Source organism: Tinamus guttatus, unplaced genomic scaffold (genome assembly GCF_059628265.1).
Source record: "Tinamus guttatus ecotype Peru unplaced genomic scaffold, ASM5962826v1 Tinamus_guttatus_pri_ptg000308l, whole genome shotgun sequence".
In the NCBI taxonomy this organism is placed as follows: Eukaryota; Metazoa; Chordata; class Aves; order Tinamiformes; family Tinamidae; genus Tinamus; species Tinamus guttatus.
Window position 1 is genome coordinate 1,388,873 of NW_028288842.1, and position 14,613 is coordinate 1,403,485.

The 14,613-nt window shown below is 37.8% G+C and overlaps 1 protein-coding gene across 1 annotated transcript; it reads right to left on the bottom strand.

The window, feature by feature from the left end:
* Positions 1–1,057: 1,057 nt before the first annotated feature.
* Positions 1,058–8,991, bottom strand: LOC104578997 (sulfotransferase 6B1). Its single transcript, XM_010226583.2, has 6 exons — positions 8,847–8,991; positions 7,858–8,042; positions 6,009–6,135; positions 2,925–3,019; positions 2,049–2,235; positions 1,058–1,264 (listed from the first exon to the last, which is right to left on the bottom strand). Exons 1-6 carry the CDS (start codon positions 8,989–8,991, stop codon positions 1,146–1,148), a joined length of 858 nt encoding a protein of 285 aa, XP_010224885.2. The 3' UTR covers positions 1,058–1,145.
* Positions 8,992–14,613: the final 5,622 nt, after the last annotated feature.

The window sequence follows — 14,613 nt, forward strand, 5'->3', positions numbered from 1 at the left end:
GCAGAGTTTTCTTGCATGAGTTTCCTGCTTTTGCTGTCTTTTTTTCCTTCCTGTTGATGCTGGGCAGGAGGAAAAGGCAGTTTGGAGATAAGAGTCAATACAGCCAGTCCACAAGGCAAATTGAAACCAAAGACAGAAAATAAGAAAAGTCTTCACAGTTCCTGGAGCAGTCCCTAGGATGTGAACACTGGCAACTGATTCTTGAAAGACCTGTCTTATCAAGACATGGTAAATATGTCACATTCAGATTAAGCTATCTCTGAGCTCTGGCTTGTTCACCACAGTAAAACTGTTGAATGCTATTGCACAATAACTGGGAAGTAAAGAAGTTCTCATAAAAGCACTGGAAACTGGCATTTTGCAGGAAGAAACTCACTGGAAAGAAAAAATATATTTATTTCTAGATTCCCAACATACAGTCCAGAAATATGCATGGATTTATATCAATTGCTTTAAGATATAAGCACTATACAGTCCTTAACCCAGAAATAAGTTATGATAAAGAGCTACATTTTGTAAAATAGAATTAAAAAAAGACCCCTTTTTTAAACAAAGTTTACTGCAGATATTCAAATGTGCAGAAGCAGTTTTCAATTTCAGTCTCAGTAACAATATCTGATAAGATAGACACTTTCCAAATCATACCAGATCAGGAAGGCATTGTCAAATCTTTGGTCACTGTTCTGATGTGTTTTTAGACTACTTAAATACTCACAATTTCATTGGTTGTTGCCATATGCTATAAGGAAAAAAAAAAGAAGAAAGAAAGAAAAAAAAAGGCAGGAGGGAGAGATTTAGCAGTAGAAAAATGAGCCTGACACCATGTATATCTGTTCTCTGATAACGGAGTTCGTTTCTGGGATTGTGTCAGAATGTTCCTGTCCTCAGACCTCCAGCTCATGATTCCTCCTCTTCACATTTTTATTTTTTGACTGTGTGAAAGATTGGTTGATAATCTGAGGTAAATTTGTACATAAAAAAAAAGATAGATAAAAAAAATGGGGTCCCTCAGTGCTGCTTCCAACTTTCTGGCATCTGTTCCAAAGGCATGTTTTTTCTTTTCTTCTAAAGTCTGCTAGTCCCCTTCCAAATTCTCCCACTAGATCTCTCTCTCTTGATAACTGGATGCAGTTCTTCACCCGAAGTCAGAATTCGTAGATGAGATCTTTTGCCATATTGCTCAGTTTCATTTTCTCATTAAATATTTCCTCAAATCTCAAGTTCTGCTTTGGAGTGAAATAATTCTTCCAGTCACCAACTGTACCTAGGAGAGCAGGAACAGAAAAAGAACTATGTGATTTTGTGCAAAAAAAATATTTTAATTGTGCTTTTAGCGGTAATCCATTCTTACTTATGCCATAGTTGGCACAAATTATGATTATTTTATTAGCCACAGTCTCTTTGTTAGATCTTGATCATGAGTAATGTTTTCATAGGTGTGGTGGGACCCTGCTTGAAGGAGCTGGATCATCACCCATGAAGACTCTTCAGACTGTGGCTTGAGTTTGGCCAAGATCTTACAGATGCCTCCTATTAGGTCATCATGTGAGCGACTAATTCATTCTTTCACGCTTTTTGGTTGTCAGCATATTCTACTTTGAGGAACGTTTCAACAGATAGCAGGTAGTACAGAGGCGAACACTAATAACAGAAGGAATGTGTCTAGCTCTTTTCCATTCCAGCAAACTAAGCAGCCTTCGCAGGTGATACAGGAGGGAACATGTTGTTGCTTTTAAATACTGGTAAACTTCAGATTAAAAAAAAAAAAAAAGGCAAATAAAGAGTAATGTTATGTGAGTCTCTTGTTTCAGCACAAAAGCTCATATAGAGCAGTATTAAACTCTTGTGACTCCTCTCTTTTTCTCAACTACAAGCATAAACTTGCAACCAGAGAACTCAGAAAGAAAGTGATTTTCAAGATGACTTCATCTGAAGACTCTTGCTGCCACTTCCTGGGGCTGATCCAAAACCTCATTGTAGTCGGGGAAGGACTTCAGCCCATGGCTCGAGATAGGTGGCAATTTTTTTGCAGTGTTAAGATCACTTACCTTTTCGGAAAACCAGCTTCGTGTTGGAAGTAAGTGCACAAACAGTATGATTGGGGTGACTATTTTCTTTTTCTGTGTTTGTTTTCATCTCCAAAAATGACGACTTCTTGCAAATATCTTGGATTTCATGATCACTGATTTTTATATCCAGGAATACAGCGATGTCCTTTACAATCTTAGGGAGATCCTGAGGTACAAGAAAAATAAATTTTTTACTGTTCTGAGGAGAGTTTTAGTTGTTATGGAAGGAATTTTCATTTTAGTGCATATCAAGTCCCAACTGACTTGGGATCCAAAACAGGCTAATTTGTACTCCTCGTAGTGGAAATTTTTGACAAATATTAACAAAACTATTTCAATCAAAACTTTGGAAAATATTTACTCAAAAATTCATTTACTCAAAAATTCATTCTCTGGAAACTGAAATTTGTTCAATTTGCAATTCTGTTTTAAGGATAGCAAAGTAGTTTCCACATAATAATTTCCTTTTGCCAAAACTATGTCTCTCCCACCCACCCAAGGTTCTGATTTGCTTCTTTATTGGGAGCACATGTTCCCTTGAGCATGGATAGATTTGCTGTCTTGTGTCACATTTTGGAAGTTTCACCCAAAATGTCAGACACGCCTGGGTAATGACCCTCCTCCTTGCCTTTTTTTTTTTTTTTTTGTCTTCGTTATTCATGCAGCATGTGCAGTTAGAATTATTTCACCTAAGTTTGGTTTCACACAGAAAGTTCTATGCAAATATAAAATGCGTTCATAGACATACATCAACATTCACCTTTGTGCTTTTTCATTATAATTTGCTCTTTGAAATTTTAATTATCATGATTTACAAGTAATGTTTTTTGAAGTAAAAACAAAAAGCATATTTACCTTCTTCATGTCTTCATAGAACAAAAAAAGGATATTATTTTCATTTTTATGCTCTTCCCAACTTAGGAAATGATCAAACCAGGATCCACAGACAACTGAAAATATATATATAAAAGGTCTTCATATAAACTTGGTTCATAAAGGACTCTAACTCTCACAATACTTTTTTAGCATGCTCCTCTAAAACTGATTCAACCCTTTTTGCTAAGTGAATCAAACTTGCAATACATGGACATTAACATTCTTTTAAGAATTTGTTTTCATATCAGAGATGCAGATATTATTCTGAAATATGATTTTGTAGTCGAATACAGACTCTAAACATATTGGAAGTCTGGTATCTGGGGTTAGTATAATGACATAATAAGATCTGAGTATCTTAGAAAATGTCTACATGTCTGTGGTCTCAATAGAAAGGTAATTACTTCACTAGGAAATACATGATCTTTTTTAAAAGGTGCACTGGTGCACTGCATTGTTGTTTCTAATTTTTTTTCAGCCCAACAGAGGAGAATACTGTAGTATTTTTAAGATTATGTGCCTAAGATGCTATCATCCAAATACATAATTTGGCAACAACAGAGATCCTATGGTTTTATAGATGATTTGTGGTACCTTTTGCTGAACTATGGGAGGACAATGGGAGTTAAAAACCAACAGATTAAAAAAAAACAACAACAAAAAAGACTCTTGTAGTTGGGTAGCAAGACTGACTACAGAAGGATGGAGTATCTAGAATGGATCAGAAGCCAGATGACAAAAACAAAGGAGATTTTTTGGGCATTAAACAGCAGCATTTTCTAGAGCTGATATTGTGCTTTTTGTGGACCATGCTGTTTGAAAAAAACCAAACCCCTCAGCATGGAGCACATCCAACTCTCTTCACTCTTCATTTGAAAAATGTGAAGTATTTGTAACTTAGACCCTTCTGTTTTAAGGCTCGGTTGAAATCCTCTGCTAGAGCAAAGAGAAAAAGCACAGAAGGAGCAATCACAGTCAGATTTGTTTTTTTTGGGTTGTTACTAGAAAAGTACAACGTTGTAATGGGCATCATTCTGGTTGCTAACCTTGTGCTATAATTAAGTAGTTTGCTGAATTCTCCAAGAGAGTCTTTTCCTGCACATAAAGCACTGTCTAACTGCAAGATTAATGTGCAGTTAAACCCTGCTCTCTTGGCTAACCGCATGGGTGAAGCAGCCAGTGGCTGCTCCTGCTTCTCCTCAGCCCAAATCTGGGGCCTAAGAAAGGGAAGATCTCCACATTTGCATGTAGGGTTGGAGTTCCTGTTTTATATATGTATATATTTCTAACAGGGAAAGAAGCCATCTAGGCTTCAAAGTATCAGAAAGTAAATACGCAAAGAGTGCAAGTCTGTCCATTAAAAACAAAGCAAAATAGAGTGAAAAATGACAGCCATGACTTTTCTGTCCAGTAGGTTCTCAGATTAGGTCATCACTGTCTCTTTTGCCCCAAAGCACTTGAGTTCTTACTGCACTGGTTCTCACTATCAGGGTGAATGATCTGGTTTGTAGTAATCAAAAGCCAGTGATCGTTTTGCCTTCCGGGGTACAGAGTACCTGCCAGGAGACTCCAGTGACAGTGTCACCATCGCCTCTGTGTCCTTGCCCTTGTTCTCAACTCCAACTAACTATGAAAGGATGTGAGGGGGGCTGAATGAAACAGCAGAACTTTCATGTGTTTCTGTTAAGAGCAGCAATGACAAAGTCTCTTCACAGATCACCTCTTACACAAATTCTCGTGTAACAACACAATCATCTTTTACACCATGCATATACACACAGAAAATAGCAAGTTACTAGTCAGATAAATAGGAGGTGCTTTTTTAAAAAGTTTATATAATCCACCTTCTTTTTTAGACTCTTGTATGTTCAAAATTGATACTAAACAGGCCCAGATCCTACAAATCTTTGAAGAACATGTCTAAGAGCTGCTGTGAACTAGAAACACAGCATCTGAACCAAAGCCTGCAGAAGTCAATAGAAAATAAAAACTGACTTCTTGAGCTTTGATGTAAGCCCATGGTGACTGCAACAGCACGTTTCTTTCAGATGTTTTCTATCATCTCATCGGTCATTGTTGCTCTTATCATCCCTGTGGTTGTAGAGCATAAGCACATGTCCTCAAAGGTGCAATAAAACACTAAAAGTGGGAGTGGGCACCTGGAACATGCTCCTGTGATCAGCTTCCACGCTAACACTGCCACTAATAAAAATCTCACTCTTGTCCTTAGTCTTTGGACTCTGCTACTAAAACAACACATCAGGTAGCCAATATGCAAGACACTTTATGAGAGTGTCTAGACTCCTTTTGAAAGGCTACCCAAGGCCATCATCACCATCATAAAGAATTTAAGGAGAGAGCAAGTCCCTAAGCATAGTTTTCAATTCAGCTTGGGGACCACCTCTGTAGGGCCTCACATGCCATGTAGTATCCACACTCTGGTGGGACTACTGTCCGGAGAGCTCTCCGGGCATGTTCAACTGAAAAGTCTACCTTGTTGGTCCACCTGCCAGGGGGAGGGATGCTCTGGCTGCAGAGGTCCTGGCTGCCTGTTTGTATACATGTATTTATTTCCTCTGCAAGGATTAAATATATATTTTTTTGTGTAAACCATTCCACTACTGCAGCTCACAAGACATAACTGAAAATGTTTTGATACTGGCAAATCTACTTTAGAATCAACAGATTGTGTGTTTGGTTTTGAGGGAACAAGTAAATCAGCAACTTGTTTGTGAGAGCATTTTTTTTAACAAACAGATGTGTCAAAGAACATCAACCTGCAAAGATCAGGAGTATTGATATAATGTAGATGCTTGTCAACATGCCTCCTTGGAGGGTGAAAAGTAATATCATATTTTTTGCCCCTTTTTGATTTGACATTAGAATTTAGCCTAAAAATAATCCAAGGGCACATGAATAAGGAGTTCAATAAGGTGTTTTCACTTTTCATTAATATTTCTCAACCCTTTCTGTGAATGACAAGCTAACATAGACTGCAGGCAGAAAATATAATATTTATTATTACCATAGGCTATAAGAAGAAAACATAGCATTTATTCTTACCATCTCCATCTAAGAACAAGTCAAAGAAAGCAGTCCAGGTATCTACAGTGGGAAGGTTTGGATTATCTCTGTAGTAATGATACATGGAAACTGCAGTATCTTTGGGGTTTCTGCTGATGTAGATCATCTGTAAATGAAAACAATAATACTCTTCCTTTATTTCATATGTGTGAATAAATGTGTCATTGCAATGCCAAAACCCTTTTCTTTAGGATTCTTTTATCAGTGACTATGTCTCTAAGGCAGAAATATATTTGTCCCTTTTCAGGCAGAAGTCAGCAGTGGTTACCGTACAGTTACATATGGACAAATGTTTCTTACACATGGCTAATTATATGTTCTGAAATAAACTGTTTGAATTTTAACTCAAGAGCGTATTAGGTATCTCATATACCTGACAGATAAAACATTTACCAACTGATATTTACATAATGTATGACAAATGTAAATTTTACCATTCCATTTAAACTAGGCATGACCCAATAGTCTGGATCTGATTAATCCTGAAATTTCAAAATTCTTGATTTTCACTTTATAAAATCTGAGACATAGAGGTGATTCTTTTACAGCTCTCCCTCACTAGTGTGGCAGGAACCAAAAACTGTGCTTTGAATCCCCTTCACTCACTTGAAGGTAAAACCCATCAGCTTTGTGACTGGAAGCCGAGTCCTGTGACTTACCAAGCACAGTTAGAATACAGATACACAGCACAGATACAAAGATACGATAATGTGTTAAAGAAAGATAACAGGAAAATGTGACAAGAAGTGAATAAATACAGTTAGAAATCAAAAGCGGAATGCTTTGCATTTCAGTCATTACATGGGTTTCAGGTTGCTAGCTGTGGACCTCACCAAACACACATGGTCAAAGGACTATCAATAGGGAGGTAGAAATGGCTGGATTAATCATCAGGACAACCATTTCAAGCCAATTCTCTTGGTCAGTACAGGATATTCTACATACATAGTATCTGTGGAGCCAAATGATTTCGTGTTACAGAATGGTCAGTAATGATGATCTAGAGCAGTGAAAAAAACATGATCCTGGTTCCTAAGACTGTTTACCTGCTTTATATGGAACAGTAACAAAATAGAAAAACATATCAAAACCCACCTTTGAAGCACATTACCGCATTAAGCATCTTAACTACTGGACCATCATCATTTTCACATTTGTTCTCCTATATCTGCCCAATATCTTTTTAGAGGGTCTTCACAAAGCTTCCACAGGAAAGGCAAGTACCTTCATCCCCAGGAAAGCCTATTGATACTAAGATGACTATTTTTTAAGCAGGTGCTCCAGTTAGTAGGATGTGGGGTGATGAGACACACGTCTCACTCCACCTTTAATGATATATTTCTTATTAAAAGATATCAACATTTTATTTTGTGGGGCAGGAGCAAACCCTCACCAAGTCTCCGCTGAGGCTGCTTGTTATTGCTGTGTGTCTGTAAAACAACTGAGCAAACTGTGTTTGCAAGTGGTAAATCTATGCTGCCTGGATTCATAAAACCTGTATGTGTTTTAGCTCTAGGTGCTGATGGGTAATTAGTGAAATTCTAGACCCTGAGTTCTGGGAGTTTTAAACAGCTCACACAAATCAGATTTACTACCTTATGTTAGGCCCTGAAATAATATTCTTCTGGCTAACCATCAATATTACTGCTGTTACATCTAGAAAAACTTACTTAAATAAGTAGATTTATGACAGAATTTTTAAAAACCAAATTTTCTCCAAAGGCAAATAATAAATTTGGTCCAAAGACAATTGAACTTTAAGAGTGATTAGGGATCAACGGATCAACGAGATAAAATAGATGTCTAATAGATGCATAATATATCTTACCTTGCATTTTTTCTTCTTAAAGTTTTGAGGTAGCATGTTGTAGTCTAAGTGTGTTGGGATGATTCTCCTTGATGAAAGTTTATCCAGTTCCTCCAGTTTGGAAGTGTCTCCAAATTCAATGGGGGATGTTAGTGTAACTTGAGTTTTATAAAGCTTTGTTATAACTCCTGCAAGCCAGTGAGTGCCTTCAAAAATTATTTTGAAGGAAAAAAAATTAAAAAAGAAGAAAGAAAGAAGGAAGATTTGTTACTGAAAAAAATATATGGATCCTGCAGTTTGCATTTGGAAATAGCTTGCTTGTTTGTAAGTGATAGTCCTGAGCCTCCAGATTCAAGAAACTTTATATAATTGAATAAACCCATTGACTCCAAATGTGTAAATAATGAAAAAATAGGCCTGTAGCTGAAGTATAAAACAATTCTTTGAGAAGGCTTCAGTATTATTAATACCAAAGCAAGTTGTTTTTTTAAAATTTTCTCTTTAGAAGAACTACATCTCAGCAGGGAGTGGAGAGTTACATTATTACTATTATCGTTTATTTTAGAATAACTAGCCTATACATTTTGGAAAGTAACTAGCTCAGTTTGGTGTGTGTCTTGTGTAAGTGAGAAGCAGGAAGAAGGAAGGAGAAATGAACACATCTTCAGGCATGAAACATACAACTTAATGCAACTCTGAGTTGCTCATAATTAACTACAAAATAAGTCTTCAGGCAAATCCTTCAAGTATGGATTTTTCTTATTAAGAAAGAGCTCTTTATTTGATTTCCAATATGAAAACATCCATGACTTTTTAAAATTACAGAATCAAAATTTAGATAAATGACTTGAATTTCTGTACTTCAGCACTTGAATAATGCATCCCCATAATCAAATATCCTTCTCTGCCTCCTGCACGTAGACATTTTCCATTACATTTGTTAAGAAGAGAACACTAAACAAACAATCAAGATTTATTGCAGTTGACAGATATCTAAAAGCAGAACTTACCAGATTTTGGGTAGGAAACCAAAAGGACATCATCTTCTCTAGCATCAAAATTATCCAAGGATTTTAAAAGTTCTGGAGATGACCTAGTGGTAAAGGGAATTCCCTTAAACACATGAATGAGTTCTGCCTTACCGGGGCTGGACATGTTTGCTTAAGTCTCGGATTCTTGCAGATCAGATAATAGTGAAATGACAAGCAGATTTAGGAGTCACTTCTAAGGCAGACAGTTTGAAGTGGCAGAGAAAGACCGGGCAATACAAACTGCATGCTTATATACTTCGCTACACACTGTGGAGCCCTATCACACATTGATTTTTCTGGTTAGTTGTTAAAGAAAACTGAAATATTAGAGGTACCTTAATAAATAACTGAAATGCACTGTCATGAAAAATACATGCCATTTATCATTTCCAGATAAAGAAAGGAGATTAAACTACTCAAGTAGTTTAATTACAGAAAATAACAATTAAATACTCCCATAAAAGGTTATTAATATGATTACCATATAAATTATACTTTGTTGCAAGCACTTGCTGCTTCTAAAGGAAAAAAAAGGCTAAATCCAGAAGTACTTTCAAAAAAGTACAAAAACAGTGTCTTCCTTTACATGTGTGAACAAAATATATAGGGGGTTGTTTTCCAAATGTATGGTGGCTTGAATCTTCAAAAGTGCAAAGTGATTCTGAATGCTTCAAAACTGTGATGTCAATGGAATAAATTTTTGAACACTTTAGAATTTCAGCCTGAGACATCTTGGAAACAGAGGGACAGAAGACCAGTTTGTAAGCTGTCATACGTCTCCATAAGAGGAGTATGGACAATAAAAATCGGAAATTTTAGATGGGTACTTCAAATTGTCTTTAAATCCAAATATTTCATGACTAAGAGTGGTTGAGAATTTTGAAATCTTTCCACAGAAAATATTCAAAATAATAAATAAGTAAATAAAACAGAAAACAAAAGTGACAGGCAAGTAAAGCTAGGTTTTGAATTACTTACTTGAAAATTTGGGGGTTTTTTTGAATCTGTGGAAATCATCATTCAGCATTTTTCAAACTGAAAGCTCCATTTTTGCTCAAAATGACCTCAAAAATGTGCTTTTAACATTCAACTTAATATCTCAGCTCTGAAGTAAAACATTTTGGAATGCTTTACGTTCTCAATTTTCATTTTCACAGGCCTCCTTTTTTTTTTTTTTTTTTTTTTTAATTTTTCAGGTTGATTTGATTCCAAGACTTGCAGACTTTGTTTTTCATCTGAAATTGGGATTGTTTTCTCTAAGTCTAAAAAAAAAAATTCCTGAGATTTCATGAGATAAGAAAATCATTTGCAAACTGAGCTTTACTCATGTTTACATTCTTTTCCTCAGCCTTCCAGAGGCTTCACTATTCCTACTGAAAAACCCAAACAATCTATTCAGCTGAGCCACTGGAATATATTCAGCTCAACTTGAGGACTTCTCTGCAAACCTTTTTCTAAAAAAAGGCAGTAGATAAGGATTTTCCCAAGTTTAGTAATGTTTCAGTTCCTCTTATATCTTAAATAACAAATTTCTTAATAACTTAGGTTTGGTCATGGGAGCTTGCTGCAAAAGGCACCTCCCATGACCCATGATAAGAAGTTAATGATTGGAGAAGTTCTTCCAATAAACTCCTGATACTGAGCCGATTTATTGACAAGGAATAATGACATTGCTTCTGTGCTTGCTTCCTTCTAATTCAACATCCAGAAAAGTCAGCTGTAGGACTGATGGGATGCTGATATTCAGAAAGAATTTTGAATCTCTCAGTGGTGAGGAGTTCCACGCTTTTCTCTTGCTCCTGGCTCTGAAGACCTTAGCCATTGCTTCAGAACTTAGGGTCCAAATCCTTAAAAATTTCTCCTCAATCAGCAGCTTGTATTGCTTTGTGTATTTTAGATGTATAAAGTATGTTCGGAGGCATAATACTCCTGTTTCTGTCTTGTTTTGAGCTTGTGCAGTAGTTCAAATATAAAGTTTTGTAAGGTTTATTTTGTAGTCATCATTTCTGCCATATGCACTTAGTATGGGTTAATAAAATTGCATAACCTTGCCCTAGCAAAAAAAGTTAATGGGTAAAATATGTTGTATATTTGCCCTGATTTTCCCCTTTCATTACATCATATATTTCTATTGCATTTTGAGTCAGCACATTGACCTAATCTAATCACTTGGAGTTCAATTAATCAGCCACAATTGAAACGGTCAAGGTGTAAAACAGAAGCTACACAGTAGCCAGGAAAATTCCACTTCTCTTCTTTATCTCAATTACTTTTTATACCATTTTCTGTTGTTATCATGCGTGTCAGTCAGCATGGAAATTCAGGATAATTACACTGAAATAGATCTCCCTTCTTAAATGCTTCCTATATTTGGAATAGAGGGCCTACTCTGAAAGGGCAGAGTGTCCTGAACTGATTTAAAAACGAAGAGGATAATCAGTGCCTTACAGGACTGGGTTCAAATTTACAATTTTTAGGTTAGTCTAATACAAAGAGAGCATGTGTTTACAGAATCAAATCCTCCATGCAACTTTAATCTCCTTCTTGGTGTGCATTACAGCACCGGCTTCAGTGTTTCCATATGGCACGTGTTGAACCAGATGTACACATGCAAGGAGAGGTAAAGTTGGAGAAATGTCATGCCTGTTGCAGAGATCTACTACACAGATCTCTCACAATTGCAACTTCTCTTTGGCCTGTTCTCCAGCCCTACTATCAGTGTCGGTAGAACATGAATTTTGGTGGCCGGATACCAGACTCCTGGCCCCCATGAGTCCAGCTCCTTTTACCTCTGTGTTGGACCTCCTTACCTTCTCCCATTTGGTGAGTGACCCTTTTCTGCCACCTTAAAAGACTCCTCAAATTTGTTCTTCACCTGTCTCTGCCCTGCCACTTCTTGATCACTTCAGGATGACCATTCTCTTCTCAGTATGGTTAAACACAGCACCACGTACATCATGCATTGGAACTGTCACAATACTCATCCCATCCATAGCCATCTCAGGCAGCAAGTACAAAAAGGAAGAGCAAAATTATGCAAAATATGTAGATGAAATCACATGTATTGGTTATACGAAACAATTTCCATGTACAACTACAGGTTACCGAATGCTTTTAAGTGTCACTGTCAAACAAGAGTTTCGTCATTTTTCAAAAATGCCCTAAGGCAGTGTGACATTTTAATCTTGTCACATTTGACTAATGAATGGAGAGGTAAAACTGACACCATCACTTGGCCGGTTTTGTTGCCTAATTCTCTAGCAGATGCACCAGTCACCTGAAATTAGAAAGTTAGGTTGCTACAGACGGTCCCCATGCACCTGTGTGAAATCTGCATACAGCTTCACAAGGGGTGATGGTGGAGTGAAATCTTCTAGGGACATCGCAGTGCAGAAGGCCGAGCACAGCTGCTTCTTGATGTCCAATACAGAATTAGAGGCAGGAAATCCCCTGCTAGGGCAGTGCTGTGCCATCCTGGCCCCAACTCTGCACCTCCACAAGGATCTGAGCCCCACCACCCCTTCTGTGGGGACCATTCCTTGCAGCCTTTGCTTTTACGTGCAGCAGAACTGCAGTGATTTTGATCCCTGCTTATTTTAACACCTCAGCGTGTCTCTCTTAAGTTTGCCATCAGTGAAAATTTAATAGAAACAGCTGTAAGATCCTAAACACTGCTCAAGTGCTCAATCTGTTTGGGAAATCAGGGCAGTTCTTTGGTGTTCAGCAGAAGCACTTGATGATAAGGTGGACACAAGGCTGTCCTCAACGCATCAGGCCTCGGCAGTGTCACTGGTAGTGCTCATCCATGTGTTTTCTGAGCCAGTCCCAGCTGCCAGATGTCGTGCCTTAGCCAGAACAGTGTCACGGATGGGGGGACTGCACGCTTCCCATTTCCAATAACAGCAGCAGCTAAACCTGGAGGTCTAGGCAAGGAGGTCTGCCTACTTTGTACCATAGTCCAGTACTAATCTTGAGCTCTGATTTAACAGCTCTGATTGCCAGTGTCTGATTTACAAGTTGTCGCTATCAGCATTGGCTACACCCGCATTTAGGCAACCCTGTGAAGGTCAACAGTCTATGCCCAATCACTGCTTTTATGGTATATCAGATTGTGAAGTTGCCTTCTTTTCATCTCTTTCACAATGAAACGTTGGCCAAGGCTCTTTGTGCTAGATCCACAGCTGATCCAAGTCATGGTTATAGCCCCAAAGAGGCAAATGGCACGGGCAGAGGTGGCTCTTCCTGAACCAGCTCCTGCTCTGTGGTACAGAGGGATGCCTTCTCTGGGCCAACACATGCAAAAGAAAAGTATGGGGGAAAGATGGAGAAAAAGCAGCTCAAAGCAAGATCTTACCCTTCACTGTGTGTGTGGAAAAAAAAAAACAAAAAACAAAAAACAGGAGGACAAGTTCCTGTGCAGGCAAGGTGGCCTACAGGCAACCTGGAGGCCAGGTTGCTACACTTACCTTTCTTGCCATAGATAATGTTCTTTTCATTTGAGCAGGATTAAATAACAGGAACTGCTGTGTCACCCTGTGGTGGAGCCACACTTCTTTCACATGCCCAGCTCCCAGGTACCAAGCTTTGACCTGATAGTCGGCAGAGCTGCTAGGAAGTTTGAGGCAGACCAAAATAACTGCAAAGAGCAAGCAAAAGTTACTTCATTCCTTCTTGTGAGACTTCTCTGTCACTTGGAACAGGATCAGAAAGCAGGAAGGAGGCCAGATCCAGACTTTAGAAATGAAATATGTATTTAGTATAACTTTTCTTCTTTCATGTCCTGTTTGTCTAATCTTCTGCAATATTCTTTTAGATTATTCTGTTCTTAAGATTTTTTTTGTCTAAGCTCTAATGTTTTATGAATTATTTGAGCATAGACTTTTCATTCAGCAAAGTTTTTCTACTTTTCTCTTTTGATAGAGAGTTTGTACTGTGCTATATTACCCAGCTGCCTTCTAGAAGGAGGTCCAGAACAAAGGACGAATGAATCAGTCATTTTCTGACACATGGTGTTTTCAGTCGTAATACTGAGAGCAGGGTTAAAAAAAAAATGTAGACTAAAGGAAGCTTTGAGAAGAGAAGCCTTACAGCTGCCCAAATTGTTTCCTGACAGTGAGCAGAACTCATAACTCTTTCATTCCATCATGTGAAATATCATTTTGTTTTGGAGGTTTGAAGGTACAAATTTAGACCCATAGGCTAATGATACATCTAACACAGCATACAGTTTCATCCAGTTGCACCTGGACAGATCTCAACAGCCTATTACACTGAAGCATAACTCATATTTATTGAAGTGTCAGAATAACAGAGTAGTCATTTCTTTCTCTGTACATATTCATGCCCACTGTTACATCTGTGCCTTAGCACTAATTTGACTTTGAGAGGAACACTAAAGAAAAAAATATAGATTTTTTTTTTCAGAATGCAAATGACCAAGAATCAATCCAAACTGTTTTTGTGGAAAGTTCTGTATTATAAAAACTTGAAGAAGCTTCAGCTTAGCTGAACTTTTCATCAACACCATCAGTCTAAGAGTGAGCTGGAAAGAACCATTAGTTCTTCTCAAGACAAGGTAGAAAGATCAAATGGGTTCAAATCCCTGGTCTTGATTTCCATTACAACACAACACTTCCACAAAGCAAGAACACAGGAGGGGAAGATTTGCTGACGCAGGCAGCAGAGCTCTCAGGTTTCGAGATGAATCACTGCAGCACACAGATAGCCTAGGTGTGATCAGTACCCC

Coding starts and splice junctions, on each gene's coding strand:
- LOC104578997 (XM_010226583.2), bottom strand. CDS start 8,991: ATGTCCAGCCCCGGTAAGGCAGAACTCATTCATGTGTTTAAGGGAATT. Junction 3,020..6,008: donor CTTGTTCTTAGATGGAGATG/GTAAGAATAAAT, acceptor ATATATTTTCAG/TTGTCTGTGGATCCTGGTTT. Junction 1,265..2,048: donor GAAGCTGGTTTTCCGAAAAG/GTAAGTGATCTT, acceptor CTGCTCTCCTAG/GTACAGTTGGTGACTGGAAG.